General features: G+C 39.0%; 1 protein-coding gene across 1 annotated transcript in view; it reads left to right on the top strand.

Moving 5' to 3' along the window:
* Positions 1–17434, top strand: part of Ell2 (elongation factor for RNA polymerase II 2) — a 63205-nt gene that overhangs the window by 40534 nt on the left and 5237 nt on the right. The window contains exons 4-9 of the mRNA XM_028785987.1: positions 2089–2252; positions 8896–9155; positions 12383–12507; positions 12664–12748; positions 13990–14557; positions 16603–16669. Coding sequence (XP_028641820.1) covers positions 2089–2252; positions 8896–9155; positions 12383–12507; positions 12664–12748; positions 13990–14557; positions 16603–16669 — 1269 coding nt within the window. The remainder of the gene's footprint in view (positions 1–2088; positions 2253–8895; positions 9156–12382; positions 12508–12663; positions 12749–13989; positions 14558–16602; positions 16670–17434) is intronic.

Genomic DNA, 17434 nt, shown 5'->3' on the forward strand with positions numbered 1-17434 from the left:
CAGCTCTGGCCACTTTCCCACACTGCTGACCACCCTCTGCTTGTAAAGCACTAGCCTCATGGCTTCCACAGTGAATGATACTTCCAGGCATTTTTGGATGCACCTCCTAAGTCTCAGTCCTTTCTTCCTGTTTGTGTTAACTGCTGTCCTCCCTATCCTGCAGCCAGCCCCTTTGTTATTGCAGTAGCTGGGTATTGCTAGTAACCTGGACATGATCTTTATTTTGCCTTTCTCCCTCTTTCTCTCTCCCATGTCTAATCACTGGTCAGACCCCATCAATTTTGCCTCCTCCAGTTCTCGGGAGTCAGCTTACTTGTCTGCATTCTGCCTACTGTACTCTTGTTCAAACCCCTAACTGGCCTCACATGTTCACCCTGAATTCTCCTTTTTCCAAGTCTGTTCTCCATCTATCTTGATCTTTCTCCAACACAGCTGAGCTAGTTCTGTTTTCATTCTCTTGGTCTCTTCAGAATCCATACTGTGGCCCCCCAGGCCCTGCATGATGCCCTTTCACTCTGTCTTCAGCCTCGTGTCCAAGTACCCTTGCTGGAAGTCTTTCACTGAACTCAACATTGTGCTTACTCTGAGCCTGCACTGGTTATCTTTATGGAGCACTTTTATCCATCTTCCCTCTTGTTTAGTCGGCTTTATGACCTGATCAGTTATCACTCCGAAAGTCCAAGTAGAGTGTCCTTCTCAGATATTCCATTTCTTGCCTTCTATTTCTGGCCATGTTTGTCACCCATCAGAGAAGCAGCTCCTTGCAGACCACTTCTGTCTTGTGCTTACCCGGGCCTATGTTCTACTAAATAATATTTATGGGGCAAATTAGCTGTTTTAGGAATAGTATTTATAATGACAGTTATGAGCAAACTTCACAAAATCTTATTAACTTCTTAGTTCATAACAAAGTTGTTTCCAATTCAGTTTGGAAGCAGAAGAGCAGAAATGCTATTCTTACTCCATACTTTCCAGTTGGCATTAAGGCTATATAGTATTTTCCTTTTAAAATGTTAGTTGTAACTTTACCATGATCTCTTAAAAAAAAATAAGAACAATTTTAAATAATCACTGTATTTAAAAATTAGAGCTAGAGAGATGGCTCAGCAGTTAAGAGGTAAGACTGTTCTTCCAGAGGTCCTGAGTTCAATTTCCAGCAACCATGTGATAGCTCACAACCATCTGTAATGAGATCTGATGCCCTCTTCTGGTGTGTCTAAAGACAGCGACAGTGTACTCACATAAAATGAATAAATAAAGCTTTAAAAAAAAAAAAAAAGCCAGGCAGTGGCGGCACACGCCTTTAATCCCAGCACTTGGGAGACAGAGGCAAGTAGATTTTTGAGTTTGAGGCTGGCCTGGTCTACAGAGTGAGTTCCAGGACAGCCACTGATATACAGAGAAACCCTGTCTCAAAAAACAAAAACACAAACAAACAAAAGAATTAGAATTAGTGATTTTTTTAGGCTTGCAGGTATTCAAACTGCACCTTGTAACTTTAAAACAAAGTCATTATCAGAGTTGGTATTTGTATCCATATTTGCCCAATGTTTTGTTTTCTCTTTTTTAATGTATGTCTCAGCAAGAACTACTTGCCCCAATTCTTTTTTCAGTTTTTGCTATATAGAGATTTAAGGAAGTGATAAATACAGATTCTACAGATTTTAGCTATACTACTAACACATTATTGGAAATAAAAAGAATTGTAGGTAAGGTCTCATTTTGTCCTTGCTGAACCATGTACATCATGGTTCTTTTTCTAAAAAAGTAAGATGTTAAGTGTTTGTCATGTCTATTGCAGGAAGTTTAAAACAGCTGACTGTTAAATGAAAGAAGACCGCAGTGCTTTCTGTGACACTGCCACATGATCCAACAAGAGCTTTCTACATGTGGTCTCTAGGAACCCACTGTACCCGTTCTGTAAATGGTTTTAACATAAACATTTTAAGTAATCATATTTAAAAATTAGTGTCAGTCATTTGAGGATTTTAAACATATTTTAGCTGCTGATTGTAGGTTAATATTCTTGTTTGCCTCTCTTGTGAAAATGAAAGTCATATCTAACAAAGCCACTATTTTGCCTGACAGCTCTGGAGCCTCCCAGCTCAATTGCCTGGGATTTATACAAGATAAAATTACAGTGTGTGCAACAAATGATTCCTATCAGATGACTCGAGAAAGAATGACCCAGGCAGAGGAGGAATCCCGTAATCGAAGCACAAAAGTTATCAAACCCGGTGGACCATATGTAGGTTTGTATAAATGTATTTCTCCATCACACTGGTTGACTGGACTAACTCAAGATGACTGTAGGTAAATAAATACTGGTGATACTAAGAATGAAGTAAAACAGAAATTAATTTTTAGAACATTTTATATAACATGGTCCCAAAAAAGGTCATTTCCCCCCTTTAGGCTGCTGGTAAATTAAAGAACATATTTTAATGTTTTATGACTTTTATAATTCTTGGACCTTCTGTTGGCTGTTTATTATTACTTTGCAGTACTGAGGTCTGGTCATGATAGTACTTGAGGTTGGCTCTTTTTTGTTTTCTTTGTCATTGAATGATACAAGTTCACTGTGGGCAGTGTGATTCGTGTTTGTACTTCTATAGAGCTATTTTTGTATCAAAATCTATTAAACAAACAAGTTGATAACCTCATTGTTACAGATTTTTGCTTGTGTTTTCAGAGGATTATTGTACAATAATGAATTTTTATTATAAAAGTATAAAATGTGCTATGGCAAAGCAACAGGATGATGATTTAATTAAGACCCAGCCCCATCCCCATCATCTTTATCAACAGCTCACTCAAACACATGCATCAGATGGAAAGGAAGTAAGACAAGATCAGCAAGATGAGTGTCTCTTTTATGAGCAGTATCTTGAACCTTTAATAAGTCAGTTCATAGTGATTAGCAAGAACAGAATGCTAGAGAGAACAGGAGCTAGTCAAGTCTCTGGTCAGCTTTGTAACTCAGGGCACTGGAGTATAAATGAGAAATGGATATTAATTTGGAAATATGTTTCCAAAACAGTTCCTTACAGACCCAAATCCCTCAACCGACTCCTTCTTGGCTTTGGTGTGGCTGCTCTCGTTTTGCATTGCTGATCTCTAGCCATGCTGTACTCAACTTTAAAGAGGCTCCACGGTGCCTTTAACAAGTGTCTTTGGAACAAAGCCAATTCTCCTGAGACTTGGAGCTCAGCTTAGATACATTTAGTTTGGTTTAACAACAATTCATGGCTTCCCCAGGCATCTGTACCCATAGGACCCAGTACCCTGACTAGTAAGTTACTAACAATGACAGGTTTTTCTTCCCTTTCCTGTGGAGTAAAGTGACACATCTCAGCTTTCTTTCTTTCCTCTTCCTTCCTTCCTTCCTTTCTTTCTTTCTTTCTTTCTTTCTTTCTTTCTTTCTTTCTTTCTTTCTTTCTTTCCTTCTTCCTTTCTCCTTTCTCCTTATTAAATAACTTAATTAGCTGACTATATTAATAGGCTAAATCTTAAATTATTTTTTCAATCCATAAGATCTTACTCCATTTAACATTTGAACTATAAAGTGTAAATTATCTGTCACTGTTTTTAAAAGTGTTGCTTTAATCTAATATTTTATAAGCAGTGATATTAGATTAAATGTATAGAAGACCCAAATCATCAAAGTTATTTTCCTCCTAATATAACTAGCTACAAACTCTTACCTAGATTTATTCTAAAGCTTGAAAATCAGCAAAGACACCTATACTTTTCCACTGATTGGTACTTAAACGTCCCCTGTGTTGGTGATATATTTTGTTAGGGTGGGGACTAAGTACAGTTCACTTACAGTTTATATAACTGGCTTAGAAGGTGGTTGGGCTGGGTTACTTACTTGCAGGGTGAAGAATCTCACCCTGTAGTCAAGGGTACCCTGTAATTTACTATGTCGAACAGGCTCGTTTCAAGTTTGCAAAGCTCCTGCCTCAGCATCATGAAAGCACACTCAGTGCATATGACAAACATTTCAACATTTGGAATCTCTCCAACTGTGCACATTCTAATGGTGACAGGAGTTTTAGAGCCCCTTTCTTAGAGGGATTGTAATTTCCATATATCTTAGGAGTAACCCAATCTAAATCTATCAAAGATTAAATCTGAACAAAATTCTCTCTGTGTGTCTCATCAGAGCCTTACATTATCTCTGCCATTCTCAAGTGACTCTTCATTCTTTTCCTCCCAGCTCTGTCCTCCACCCACTCACTCTCACTGTACAGTGCTCTTCTCTGATCTGAAATCCTGTCGTGAACCTCCTCAGCTGTTTTTCTCCAAATCACTTAGCTAATGGTTCTTTTAATGTTCCTTAATATGGCCTGCGTCACAACCTTTTAAGTATTTGTGGTGTAATCTCTGGACTGCTTCTAGTTTCTCACCTCTAAGTTTAAAACCAAATAGTGTTAGTCAAAGCCAAATCAACTCTAGGGTCCCATTGGATTTTCTGTTACTTTGAGTTTTACTTTACCTGAATATGTTGCATTTGAGGTTTTTCTGTTGTCTGTCTTATTTTCTATTGTCTTGATACTTCCCTGCTGCGCAGATCAATTTGTATTTTCCTACTTTTTATAATGCCTGGCTTACTCAGTTCTGAGTAATCTTAGTGAATCAACCTATAGTGCTAATATTACTTAGTACTTATTGGGTGCTCATTATGTACAAGGTGTATGTTAGTACTGTGTATGTAGTTCCTCATCTGACTCTCATGACTACTCCATGAAATAGGTTATAACCATTTTACACATTTTACACATCAAATTGTTGGGCTCAAAAATAATTAATGATAATGAGCATGTCCTCATGATCAAATTTTATTCTCATTCATAAACAGCAGGAGTTACCTGTTTAGCTTATAATTGAGTGTACCATGTAAAATAACACCAAATGTTTACCTATGCCAGGCTAGGTACCTGCAGACTTGCAGAACAAGGTTCCTTTCAATGGTATGAACCTGGGTGGAGGCAGACAAGAGTCATGCTAGTCCTTCTGTGGTGTGGTATGGCATAGTGCCAGGCTGGGCCTCTGCCAGCTGAGCCAGGCCTCAAACTGAGCTTAAGGATGAAGTCTGCTCTACTAGGAGTCTAGGGGTCACCTGGCCTAGTTTTCTGGGCTGCAAGCTTCTGAAACTCTCCTGTGGGAAGCAAAGAGCAAATCCTGTTTGTCTGGAGAGGAACCAAGAATGCTTTTACTTGGACAACATGTTGGTTACTTCTTCTACTCTGGTCCTGATGTTTCTGTCTGAAGCAAACATTTTCCATAAAAAAACGTTACTACTGGGTGTTGGTGGCACACACCTTTAATCCCAGCACTTGGGAGGCAGAGGCAGGTGGATTTCTGAGTTCGAGGACAGCTAGGGCTACACAGAGAAACCCTGTCTCGAAAAAAACTTAAAAAGAAAAAAAAAGTTACTAGTCCCTACCATGTTGTTTCCTGATAGGCCACATCTACTTCTTGACTCATACTTAACTTATGGAATTTTGTTGAATTACAAATCTTTGTATATATTGATACTTATGTAGATGTACAAAATAACCCAGCAGATATGATATTGGTGATTCTTTTCCCAATTTCCCCACTGTCCTTATTTTTGATGAGTTAGTATATATTTGAATGATGGAACTGGTTACTGACTACCCTAATTTTCTCAGATACTTGATAAAGAGTATCTGAACTAGAGAACATCTAGTATCTGTTCTGGCATTGTTGTGCCTGATACATATAGTATATATTAATATACATACATATACATATTAGTATATTATATATGATATAGATAACATATACATACACATATGTATACATATATGCACACATACACTCTGTGTGTGTGTGTGTGTGTGTGTGTGTGTGTGTGTGTGTGTGTGTGTATAATAAACCTTTAAGAAAGTACCACAGGTGCCAAATGGTGCAAGTGGAAGCTACTGCGCAGATTAGGTATTTAGGCAGAGTTGAAGCCATCCTTGCTCCTGTCTTTCTGATGGCCTTAACATTTCCTTTCACGTTGTTGACTCACAGCCACTGCAGAAGGGTAAGTAACTTTACCATCTAGTATTAAATGGAGGAACTAGAGATGAACTCATGCATGTAACAGTGCATCAGATAAAACCCCAGTTAGCCAACCCTGTTGGTACCAACTACTGCTGCTGTATATAAAGGAGCCCAGGGAATTGATTAGCAGTTAGGTCTGGGAAGAGAATTAACTTTTCCCACAGGCTTTATTAAAAAGGGCCTTTCTGAGGTAAATATTAAAAATAAAAATGCAAATGCCCTGACTCCTTTGAACTTACCATCTTCCCACTTCACTTTGTCTTTATCGTCTCAATTCTATTAATGTTTATGGCACCAAGTGTTCTTCATCTGCAGCATCTCTTTCATTATTCTTGGGGTCTCCTTCCTGATTGAACAAGCACAGAAGGTTTTGAGGGACAGAAAGCAAATTATGTTTAAATGTAATTCAGTGCCACAGTTATTGGGTTATTGGATTTCAAATAGTTCATTCAACCATTTAAAAGGGACAATTACCCAACAACCAACCGTCTGAAGGAATAACGAAGTTGGTGTATTGGGAGCAGGTACCAGAAGTCCCACCACTAGGCCTCAGTTAAGACTCAGCCCTCTCCCTCATCAGAATCCAAGTTTTTAATCAAATAACATACTCCCTTTGCTCTTCAGGGCAAAATGAGCTTCCTTTATTTTCCTGTGCCTGCTTCTCAAGGGATGCAAGAAAACACGGCAACCTCTGGGGCCCGTTTTGAGATCAAGGATCTGAAGTAGATCAAATAGAAACAGAATGCTGGATCTGCTCCTGCTGAGCTGGCTTGAGTTCTGTCTCAATGATAGCTTTGTTGGGGAAAAAAAAAGTTAAGCAGGTCCTTTCCTGCAGGAATTGGCAGATGGGAGGGAAGTGTGGCATTTAGACTATTTCCTAAATTATCATGACACTGACCTTATTTTTTCTCGAGAAATTTCTGTTGAACAAAGAATGTGATGTTAATACTGTCACAGCTGAGAAATGTAGACCATAGTGTTTGCATTTAGAGATGCACATGTGTCCTCACTTGCTTGGCCTGGCAGTCTGGCAGTGTGGGAAAGTACAGACTGTGCTGACGCCTGCCCTCTGCTTGCTGCCATTCACAGTCGTTAGTACTGACTCATGCTGATGGTGGAAAGCAGCCATGGCCCTGCCCTCAGAGCTTACAGCCTAACATGAAACAACAGGAAAGCTAGGCATTTATTCATAAAACCTTTCCCACCAAGAGGTACAAGTAAGATTTGGGTGTAATCATAGACCTTCCCACTGTACTAAGTAAGCAGTTTACTATTTTGAGTACCTCCCACTGAAAACCCCAGATTTCTCTACTGTGAAATGGATATAAGACTCGCCTTGAAAAAATTACTGGCATAAAGCCCTTAGTATACAGAGCCTTTTAGTATACAGAGCCTTCCCACCACCACACTATAATCAGTGCATGATAAATATTAGTCCTATTCCATCTGATGTTGATCTAGCATACTCTAAATTATAAAATATGTAGAAAACAGCTATAAGACTATCTTTAAAACTTTACGTAAGTAAATTTAACTAGTTTTCTTATCATTAGGCAATATCCCTTAGTGTTATGTTTCTTCACTGTACAATAATTTCATCTGATATTTTCCATCACTTATGTCCCAATTGTTGACGTATACCGGCTGATAGATTCCTAGGAATGAGGTAGGCTGATGCCGAAGTTGTGTCTGGGCCAGCCTGTACAGAAACACTGATGAGCAGAGTTCCTGGAGCTCATGAGACTTGCTTTTACTTAACTGTTGTTCCTACTTTTTTAGTCTTATTCTTACTGTAGTCACCCCATTTGATGTGTTGTTTCCAGTTCCCCCTCTGCTTAACCAGAGGGAATGGAGTTGGACATAAGGTGTAGTAAAAAAGTGAACAGATTCTACTTTGGAAATTATATAGAAATCTTATCCTGCTTTCTGTCCTTTACTAAAGAACAGTTACTGGAGGTGAGTAGGGTGCTCTATCTGGATAGATTTTTATAGAGAGTTTACTAGGTCACTTCCGGCACATGTTTTCTAGAAGTTGACATCTACCATCTGTTAGTATTCTGTACAGGCAGAAAGCGTTGCTGACCCAAGAAACACTGCCCCCGAAGGAGGGGTATGTGTCTTCTTGAACCATTTTCTGCCTATCTGACCTGTCTGTGTAGTATAAAGACAGATCTACTTATCTTCTGAGAGTATGTGTGTTTAGTTGGTTTGATTTTACTTCTACAATGTGTTATTGCCAACTAAGAAGGACCATCTGGAGTGTACCTAGTATATGTTGGTTCTACTCCCTGTGACATCTGTGTCTATGGATTTATTACAGTAATGCCCTGGGTTAGGCAAGTGTGTCTCTGTATGAAGTCTAACATGCATTTCTTTGAGTTATTGTGAGGTAATATTGAATCCCTGTTTCCATTGACATCTGCTCTTTTAGAAGTGATGTACATGCAGATTTAAGTACACAGCATTGAAATTAATTCTACCTGTCCTCAAAGAATCAACAATGGAAAATTTTCTATTCTGTTGTTTATATCACTAATTATTGTCCATGTGTAGCTAAATGGCAAAAGCACATCTATAATATTTATTTTAAGAAATAATCCAATTAAAAGTTCCTATTCAATATTGTAGGCAACTTCATTAGAATGCTTTCTGTATGTTTCTTTAGAGTAAAAATTGAAACAAAAATGAGCCTTTTTTCTTTTATGAGCCTTTTTTCTAGAAATAAAAAGTTACATAAGGTGGGTTGTGGAAGCTTCAGTACTCATTATATACAGCACATAGATTTGTAACCATGTCTTTTCCACTGGACTTTAGGGAAAAGAGTGCAAATTCGTAAAGCACCTCAAGCCACCTCAGATGCAGTGCCTGAAAGGAAAAGGTCAACGCCCATGAACCCTGCAAATACAATTCGAAAGATGCACAGTAGCAGCAGTGTCTCTCAGAGGCCATACAGGGACAGGGTCATTCACTTACTGGCGCTAAAAGCCTACAAGAAACCTGAGCTGCTCGCCCGATTGCAGAAAGATGGCGTCAATCAAAAAGACAAGAACTCCTTGGGAGCAATTCTGCAACAGGTAAGGACAACAGAGAGAATATCTGAGTCCCTTCTGGTGAGGTTCACTTAAGAGCACTTGTTGATGGGCTGTGGACGTAGGTTAGCTGATACAGTACTTCCCTACTGTGCTTGAAATCCTGGGTTTGATCCCTAGTACCTCATAAACAGGACATGCCTATAACAGCACTCAGAAGATGGAGGCCCGAGAATCATCACAAGATCAGGATTATCCTTAGCTACAGAGTGAGTTATAGCCTCTGTAGGGTCCTTTCTTAAAAACAGCGAACCCTCTGCCTATTCTTGTTGTTAATATTGTCACATTTTTGAGACAGGGAATTTTCATGTAGAAATAAAATTCTTGAATATTATTAAGTTAGGACATCTTGGGTTGTTTTGTTTTTTAGATGGGGTTTTCTTTGGTGATACTCTTGCCTTAGCCTCCTGAGTGCTGATGGAATTGGTATGTGCCGCTATGCCATCTAACAGTTTCATTAAAAGCTGGTTGAAATGTGAACATTTGTCCAAAAAATTTTCACTGGGGAAGTTTTCTTTAGTCTCACATCACCTCACTTATCACCTAAGTTTAGCTGGTGAATAGAAGCAAACTTGTGTGACATCCTCTGTTAATCATTAGTTAGCATAAGGCATAATGCCCTGGCCTAGTAAATCATTTAGAATGCATCATGACTTCTATATTCTTTGAAGCCCTTATTACTTCATAGTTTTGGGCCATTATATGTGCCAAGACCAGTCAGTTGTTTTCTTTAAGGGATATGAGAATTTCAGGATTAGATATGATCAATTAGTTATCTTATAATCACAAGGTGCACTACGAAATAGGTGTTGGTTTTCATTAAAGAAATATCAGATAGTAATTTCCTATATTTTTCGTATTTACTTCAGGTGGTAAGTGTAAAGTAACATTCAGATCCATCATAAATGTATTCCCTCTATTATTTTTTTCTAAAAAATAATGACATTTCCAGAATTCTAAAATTCCATCATTTTTTAAAATTTTATACTTTATCTGATACTAAAGAAATAACAGTTTTAAGTCTATTTCATTCATTATTGTCTTACATCCAAACACAATACTAAAGATTATGAAGGAGTAGAATCATTGTCTGCAGGTTGAGATTAGCTATTCCCTCAGTCACTTGGGACAATCTTTATTCAATCCATTGAAATAAAAAGCAGAAGACAAGGAGAGTTATCATTTCTGGGAGCCAGCCTGGTAGAAGAGATAGAGACTAAATCCCAGATGACATTGCAGACCAGAGATAAAGAGAGACATTTTATTTTGAGTTAGATGGGAAGTGATATTGGTGTTTCAGCAAGAATATGCTATAATCTGATCTATACTCTCAATAAGACCACTCATTTTTATGGCAAGAATGGCTTGGGAACAGAAGAGAAAGACTACTCAAATGAGTCTGCTGCAGAAATGCAAGTGTGACATGCTGGCGGCTTGGTGTGCTGGAGTTGATGTCATAGGGTAGAGACACATTTTGAGAAAAGCCTTGCTGACAGAAATGAAGAGGGAAAGAGTGGAGGCTGTGTTTATGAGTTGGCTCTGCATAGAGCAGTTCAGTAGATGTTAGCTACTGATTAGAGAATTGCAGAAAAGGGATGGGTGTAAGGGCCGTGGATGGCTGGTTCTACAAAGGTTCTATTTGGAATTGTTGCTTAGACATATCTAATAGATGTCAGTAGGTATTCAGAAAACATTTAGGGCTGGAGCCATTTAGGGGTTAGCCTGTAAACTGGGCATTGTAAATCTATCAGTTGAGCGAACTCATCTTATGAAGGAGAAGAACAAAGAAAACAGGGCAGAAGGCAGTTATTGAGCACATCCCCATATAAAAGCACAAGCATAGGATGCTTAAGAAAGAAAGGCCCTGAGGGAGAGAAGTGGCCAGGAGACTGTCCCCAGATGACCGCAGGAGGAAACTGTGGTGGGGATGTGGAGTTAATCTGTATATTGTCAGATAAAATAGCAAAAGAAAACTATTGTTCTGTATAGTCCACTTCAAAAAGAAGTCCAGTTGCATCTTATAGTCATTTATTTACAAAGTTGAAAGACTGGCTTATGGCAACATTAATACTAAATTAGTATTCATATGTGACACACACTGTTAAATCTGATAGCACTTTTTAAAAGACACACTAAAAAGTCACATTACTGAAAAGACAATTCCCAGACTTATGGGCGGACATAACTTTTTCCTAGCCTTACATATTTTCATCAGTGTGTAGGTGGGAGACTTACTGAATGGGTTGAGGAAGGCGGACACAGGAAGTAAACTAAAACTCACCTACAATCTAGTACACAAACTATGAAACTGTCAGTAAAATAACTGTGGTTTAGCTTAATCCCATAGATGTGTGTAGTAAGTAGGTTATTGACCTGGACATTGTAGGAATTGTACTTAAGAGGTTGGAAAATATTACACTTGGGGGAAAGCCCTCTAACAGATATATAAGGAAACTTTAGTTTGTAATTTAGTTTTATTGGTTTGAGGGGATTGAGGGGATTTCAAGGACCTTCAGGAAAGCTGGAAGATATAAGAAATAAACTTGCTTATCAAAAAAGAAATAAAAGACAAGATGATCAAAGTTATTAGTAATTGTACAGACACTTTCTGCTGCTGGCTGAGAGATTGTAACTTACCATTGGGGTCCTATTTTTTTCTGTTTAAATAGAAATGATCAGGGATGTTTCCCTGTGACTCAGCAGCACTGGACATGGCTGAGTAGGTGAAATGCCTTGCTCTGCAAGCCTGGTGATTTGAGTTGGTCCTCAGAACCCATATGAAGGTAGAAGGAGAGAAGCCATATATTAGCTTAAAAAATTAGATGCATACAAAAATCAAATATTAAAGTAAACATATAGGAAAGAACCTAAGGATTTTTATCTTCAGAAACTAGAGTCCTTCACTTGATATTTTCCAGTTCCATCTATTTTCCTGCAAATTTCATTTTTCATAACAACTGAGTAAACTCCTAGTATGCACACATGTGCATGTCCGCCCCACATTTTGCTATCTATTCTTTAACAGAAGATGAACAACAGAGCTGTCTGCATTTCTGTGCTACAATGAGTAGGGTAAGAATAAAGACATGGTGTCTCTCAGGTAGAATGGAGGACCCTTTGGGTATATTGCAGGAGAGTCATAAAAAAGCTTTATGTAGCCTATTTTATATAGCCAACAAAAATGCTCATGCTTTGTTCATACCCTGTTCCAGGTGGCCAATCTGAATCCTAAGGACCTCTCCTATACTTTAAAGGACTATGTATTTAAGGAGCTCCAGCGAGACTGGCCAGGTTACAGTGAGACAGACAGACAGACATTGGATTCGGTGCTCTCTAGGTAAGTTTCCATTTTGTCTTTAAAAATGGTGCAAATTAGTAATATTCTGGTCAGTGTTGTTTTACTGTTGAGGTGGAAACAAGAAGCAAGGATACCTTTGTGTTATGTGTATTTCAGAGTCTGCTTTATTACCTAGAAAATGTGTTTCCTTTACAGAAAACTAAATCCATCTCAGAATGCTGGTTCTAGCCGGTCAGAGTCTCCCATGTGTTCCAGCAAAGATGCTGCCTCATCTCCTCAGGTATGCCAGGAAGCTATGAAAGCACAGCCTGCCATACAGCTCAGTGCACTTACTCTGATTGTGGGGGAGGGAGGGAAACTTCACCAATCACCTGCCTTAGAGTCATCTCGGTGTGACATCTCATACAGTTTTTGTGTCCTGGATGCTTTGGGCCGATCCTGGCAGAGACTTCTCTGCCTACCCCAGTACTATTAACACAGTACCTCCTTTCTCTGTACCCTACTCTGAAGAAGTAGGGGAAAGCAGACAGATGTGAGGAGAACACAAGCAAGAAACTAGCTGTGAGTCAAAGTGCTCAAAACCTCCTATGAGGAAGGCAGCGGGAAAAGAGGAGCAGGTCCGTCTTTGAAGACTGTTTCAGTGCCTTCAACTATGGCTGCTTCTAAACTGATCAGATTCCACACTGGGCACTAAAGTGAAAACAGAACGAACTAATGGGTTAACTATTATATTCTTTTAAATACTAATATAAAATATGTAACTATGGCTTGTATGTTTATGCTTTTCAATTATTCATTTTTCTTTATAACTTATATAATGTTATTGTGATAATATATCAAGGTTTTTAAAGTATGTCCACCTCATTTTAATGACCCAGTTATGAAAATTTAGTTTACAACACTGTGAACATATATGTATAGTGAAAAACGAAAATGGTATTCCAGCAGTTATCATTAGCTGAGTCTAAAAGGCTGATCCACTCTGTGATGGTTAAACTGATAAACGACCACAAACATATTCACAACTGGAGCATTTTAGTCCGTTAGCCTTACTAGTGCTCACAGAGTTAGATGGTACAGACTGCTTTCTCCTCTCATCTGCTAAACTAGGCCAACTGCAGCCAGCCTTGAGGGTGCTTCCTTCTACTTAGCTAACGGGTAGGAGAAGATCACACTTGGGAAAAAGCCCTCTAACAGATACCTGAGGAACCTTTAGTTTGTGACTTAGTTTATTGGTTTGAGAGGATTTGCCTTGGACCAGTCTAATGTATATAAATCAGAATAGTCTCTGGGGTTTAGGTAGCCTACAAGATCTAAAAACTCTATCTGGCACTGTTCCTCTATTCTGCTTTTGACAGAGGAACTAAAATTAGATTTACATTTGGTTTGGTGTTCTTAGAAGTGTGTGTGTGTGTTTTGAGTGTCGTTGGTTGTGGTTTCATTTTGACTGAGCTTAGAGTCTGGTATGATGAGTAAGGTGCCCAGCTGTCAAATCTTATCCTTTTCTTCCTCAACCCCCAGAAACGACCTTTGGATTCAGATTTCATTGATCCTTTAATGAACAAAAAAGCTCGAATATCTCACCTGACGAACAGAGTTCCACCAACACTAAATGGCCATTTGAATCCCACCAGTGAAAAATCTTGTGCAGGCCTCCTACCGCCCCCTGCAGCTGCTGCCATCCCCACCCCCTCGCCCCTGCCTTCAACCCACCTGCCTGTCTCCAATCCTCCCCAGACTGTAAATTCCAACTCCAATTCCCCTAGCACTCCAGAAGGCCGGGGGACTCAAGACCTACCTGTTGACAGTTTTAGTCAAAACGGTAGCATTTTTGAGGACCAGCAAGACAAATATACCTCAAGGACTTGTCTGGAAACATTACCCCCTGGCTCAGCTCTGCTAAAGTGTCCAAAGCCCATGGAAGAAGAGCATCCAGTGTCTCACAAAAAGTCCAAAAAGAAGTCTAAAAAACACAAGGAAAAGGACCAAATAAAGAAACATGACATTGAGACCGTGGAAGAAAAAGAGGAAGAACTTCAGAGAGAAGAAATTGCCAAGCTGAGTAACGACAGTCCAAATCCCAATGAAGGTATTTTACATTTGTTTAAATGGGAAAAAAAGCCTGCCTTGTATGCTAACTGAACTGGAAGATCATGCTATGAGTTGTAGATAATGCTGTTTAGAATAAAGATTTTTAAGCAGATGATTTATTAACTAACCTTAATATTGTGCTTTTGTAGCACTTTTTTTTCTTTCACCTTGTAACTATCACTTTAGTCTTAAATATTAAACATGGCTTCTATATGCATATTTATACTGGCATTTTAAAATGACCTTATCGTTCTCCAAAGACTCCCTTTTGCAGTTCTTTTCCTTCTCTGTCCTACTGCACAACATCCATATAACAGGTACATGCCAATTTTTAATTGATTTAAACAGATACACAATAGACAATAGAAATATCTGTTCCCTCAAGGAAGCAAGAAGCATTAGATTAAGATTAGTACAGAAAGACTGTCAAATTCTTTGTAAAAGTTCTTTGGTCATTTGCAATAAAAGTAATTTGCTTCAGGTTCCTGGCTATTACTAGCTAGGTAGAGATAAGGGTAGTTTTGTTAGTAAACTGACATCATTTGTTAGTCAGCTCTTGCTCCTAACACTGAACACCTGAAATCATGAGGTTTAACTGACCATTTCTGCCATAGAGAAGATGCTCTCATTATTTTCCCCTAGTAAGTTTGCAGAAGAGGAGTTGTAGTAAGATACAGTTGACCCAGATTGGATTTATTGTATGGCAACACATATCCTGTAAATCAGCATAACTAAAGAATGGTCAAGATATAAGCTATTTCCCCACCTACACTACTCTTTGGACTTAAATATGTCAGGTCAGGATAAGCCATAAAGTAAAATATCATGTTTAGAGGTAATAAGCCAGATTCCTGTTACCTCTGCTTTCTATGCTTCTACTCTCACGGATGACTCAGAAAGACGGGTTCTAGTGTGCTGAGACCTCTGATAGAAACTTGTGTTCTCAGGGGTAGAGGCCTGGGTAAACCCGAGTCTTTAAATCTTTGTTTGTTTTTTTTTCTGTGATATGTAGAAAAACTTATTAGAGCCAAGTGTAATCTTCACAGTGGAGGGCAAATCCAAACCCTCAGTATCTGGTGAACTGTTCTGATATCTAGGGCAAAGACCAAGGATTCTATACTTGATGCTCTTCCTTGAACACTCTCTCATGGCCACAGCCAAGTCAAATCTATATAGGTAGACAATAAAACCACTAACTCTATGTAATTTATTTAGCGTATTTTACCTTTTTAAAGACTGATAAATTGTCAGATATTCACATTTACTTTGTAGTAAACATATGTTTTGCCAGCAAGTTAGAGTTAGAATTATTAAGGGTGCCTTGAATCTTAAGAAAAGGGAAAAAAATTAATAAATTGTCTAAACATAGACCCTGGAAGCTGTGTGTTAAGCAGTATAATACTGGGAATTTTCCCACTTTTAACAGCATAGCCATGAGTGGCTACAGCATTTTTTCTTGTTTACCCTTAACTCATCTGTCTAGTGCTGTGAGACTCACAGGTTAGAGGAGGATGCACCACTCTCATTAATGCCTTGTGAACCAATGAAGAAACTTCCTACCCATACCACTACCTGACTGAAAGTGTGACACCAAATCAACCAGTGCCACCCAAGCAGCCTGCTCCCTGATTTTTTTGTTTCTTTTTTGCCTTGGTTGATTCCCAGGAAAAGTAGATAATTTAAAATTTGTATCTACTCCTTTGTCTGGCTGCATCTGCCACCACAGTCTCTGAATTGCCAGTCAGATGCCACAAGTGTTGATGAAAGAATAGAAGATTGACCTTGGGTTAAGATGGAATTCCTTTATTGTGCAGACACTGCAGTAGCCAGGGCCCTTTAGATGCCTGGCATCCGCCCTGCTGGCGCTGGGCGGGCTTCCTTTGTCTGTGTTCCATTGTCGTCTTTGCTTGCTTGCTGTTGCTTATTGAGGTGGAAGAAAAGAATTTGAGGAACAGTGTTCCAGATGTTTCTAATGTATTTTAAAGTTAGAGGCATTTGATAACCATACTGGTTGATGAACGCTTTGGTTTTTCCCCTTCACAGGAGTTAAAGAAGAGTGCACGACCTCCATGGAGCCTTCTTCAGCAATGGAACTCCCAGATTACTTGATGTAAGTTTTCTGTCTTCCAATGGAGAGAGCTGTTTAATTTTAGAAAGTTTGCAAATTCTTTTCCCATAATTTGCAAATCAAAAAAAGTAAGAAATTCCAGAAATAGAGTCCTGGAGCCACCTCTGCAGTTGAAAGGCTGCCATTGAGCCTGCTGTCCCAGATCCCCCATCTGCAGGAGCAGCTTGTGCCTCCCCTGTGCAGGGCAGTGCTTATTGGCTTTTAAGTATAGAGAAGCTTGTCCTTTGTTGCAGGGCCAGGGTGAACATCTGAATCTTCAAAGCTGACAGTCTGTCAATGCACAGCCTCTAGAGGGGCCCAGAATGCTCTCGGGGCTTGAACCTCTGCACTGAACAATGCAGAGCATGCATAGGTTCGTTTTTATGTAAACAAAGGTCTTTTTTCTCAAATTAATCTTAAGAGGAAAGAATAGTAAAGCTGGTTCCTTTCCCTTTAGTACCAGGTATGAGTTTTTCTTGTGACAAGTTGCTAAACGCTGAGCTGGGAATATTTTTGTAACTGCTTATCACAGAAATTATAACTTAGACTTATAATTCTAGCTTTTTCATACAATAAAAGGCTTCTGTAAGAAGAAAATAGTAAACTTACAAGTGCCTGGAAGAGTGGAGCATGGAAAAGCTAAAAGCTCAGATAGCAGAAGGCTTTCACAGTGAAGCCAATGTGCACAAAGTAACTAGAACACGACGCTAGAACCTGAGCTTAGTGCCATCTCACACTGGGCCAAGTCAGGCAAATGTGCGCAAAGTA

This window comes from Grammomys surdaster, unplaced genomic scaffold (genome assembly GCF_004785775.1).
Source record: "Grammomys surdaster isolate TR1022 unplaced genomic scaffold, NIH_TR_1.0 125372, whole genome shotgun sequence".
In the NCBI taxonomy this organism is placed as follows: domain Eukaryota; kingdom Metazoa; phylum Chordata; class Mammalia; order Rodentia; family Muridae; genus Grammomys; species Grammomys surdaster.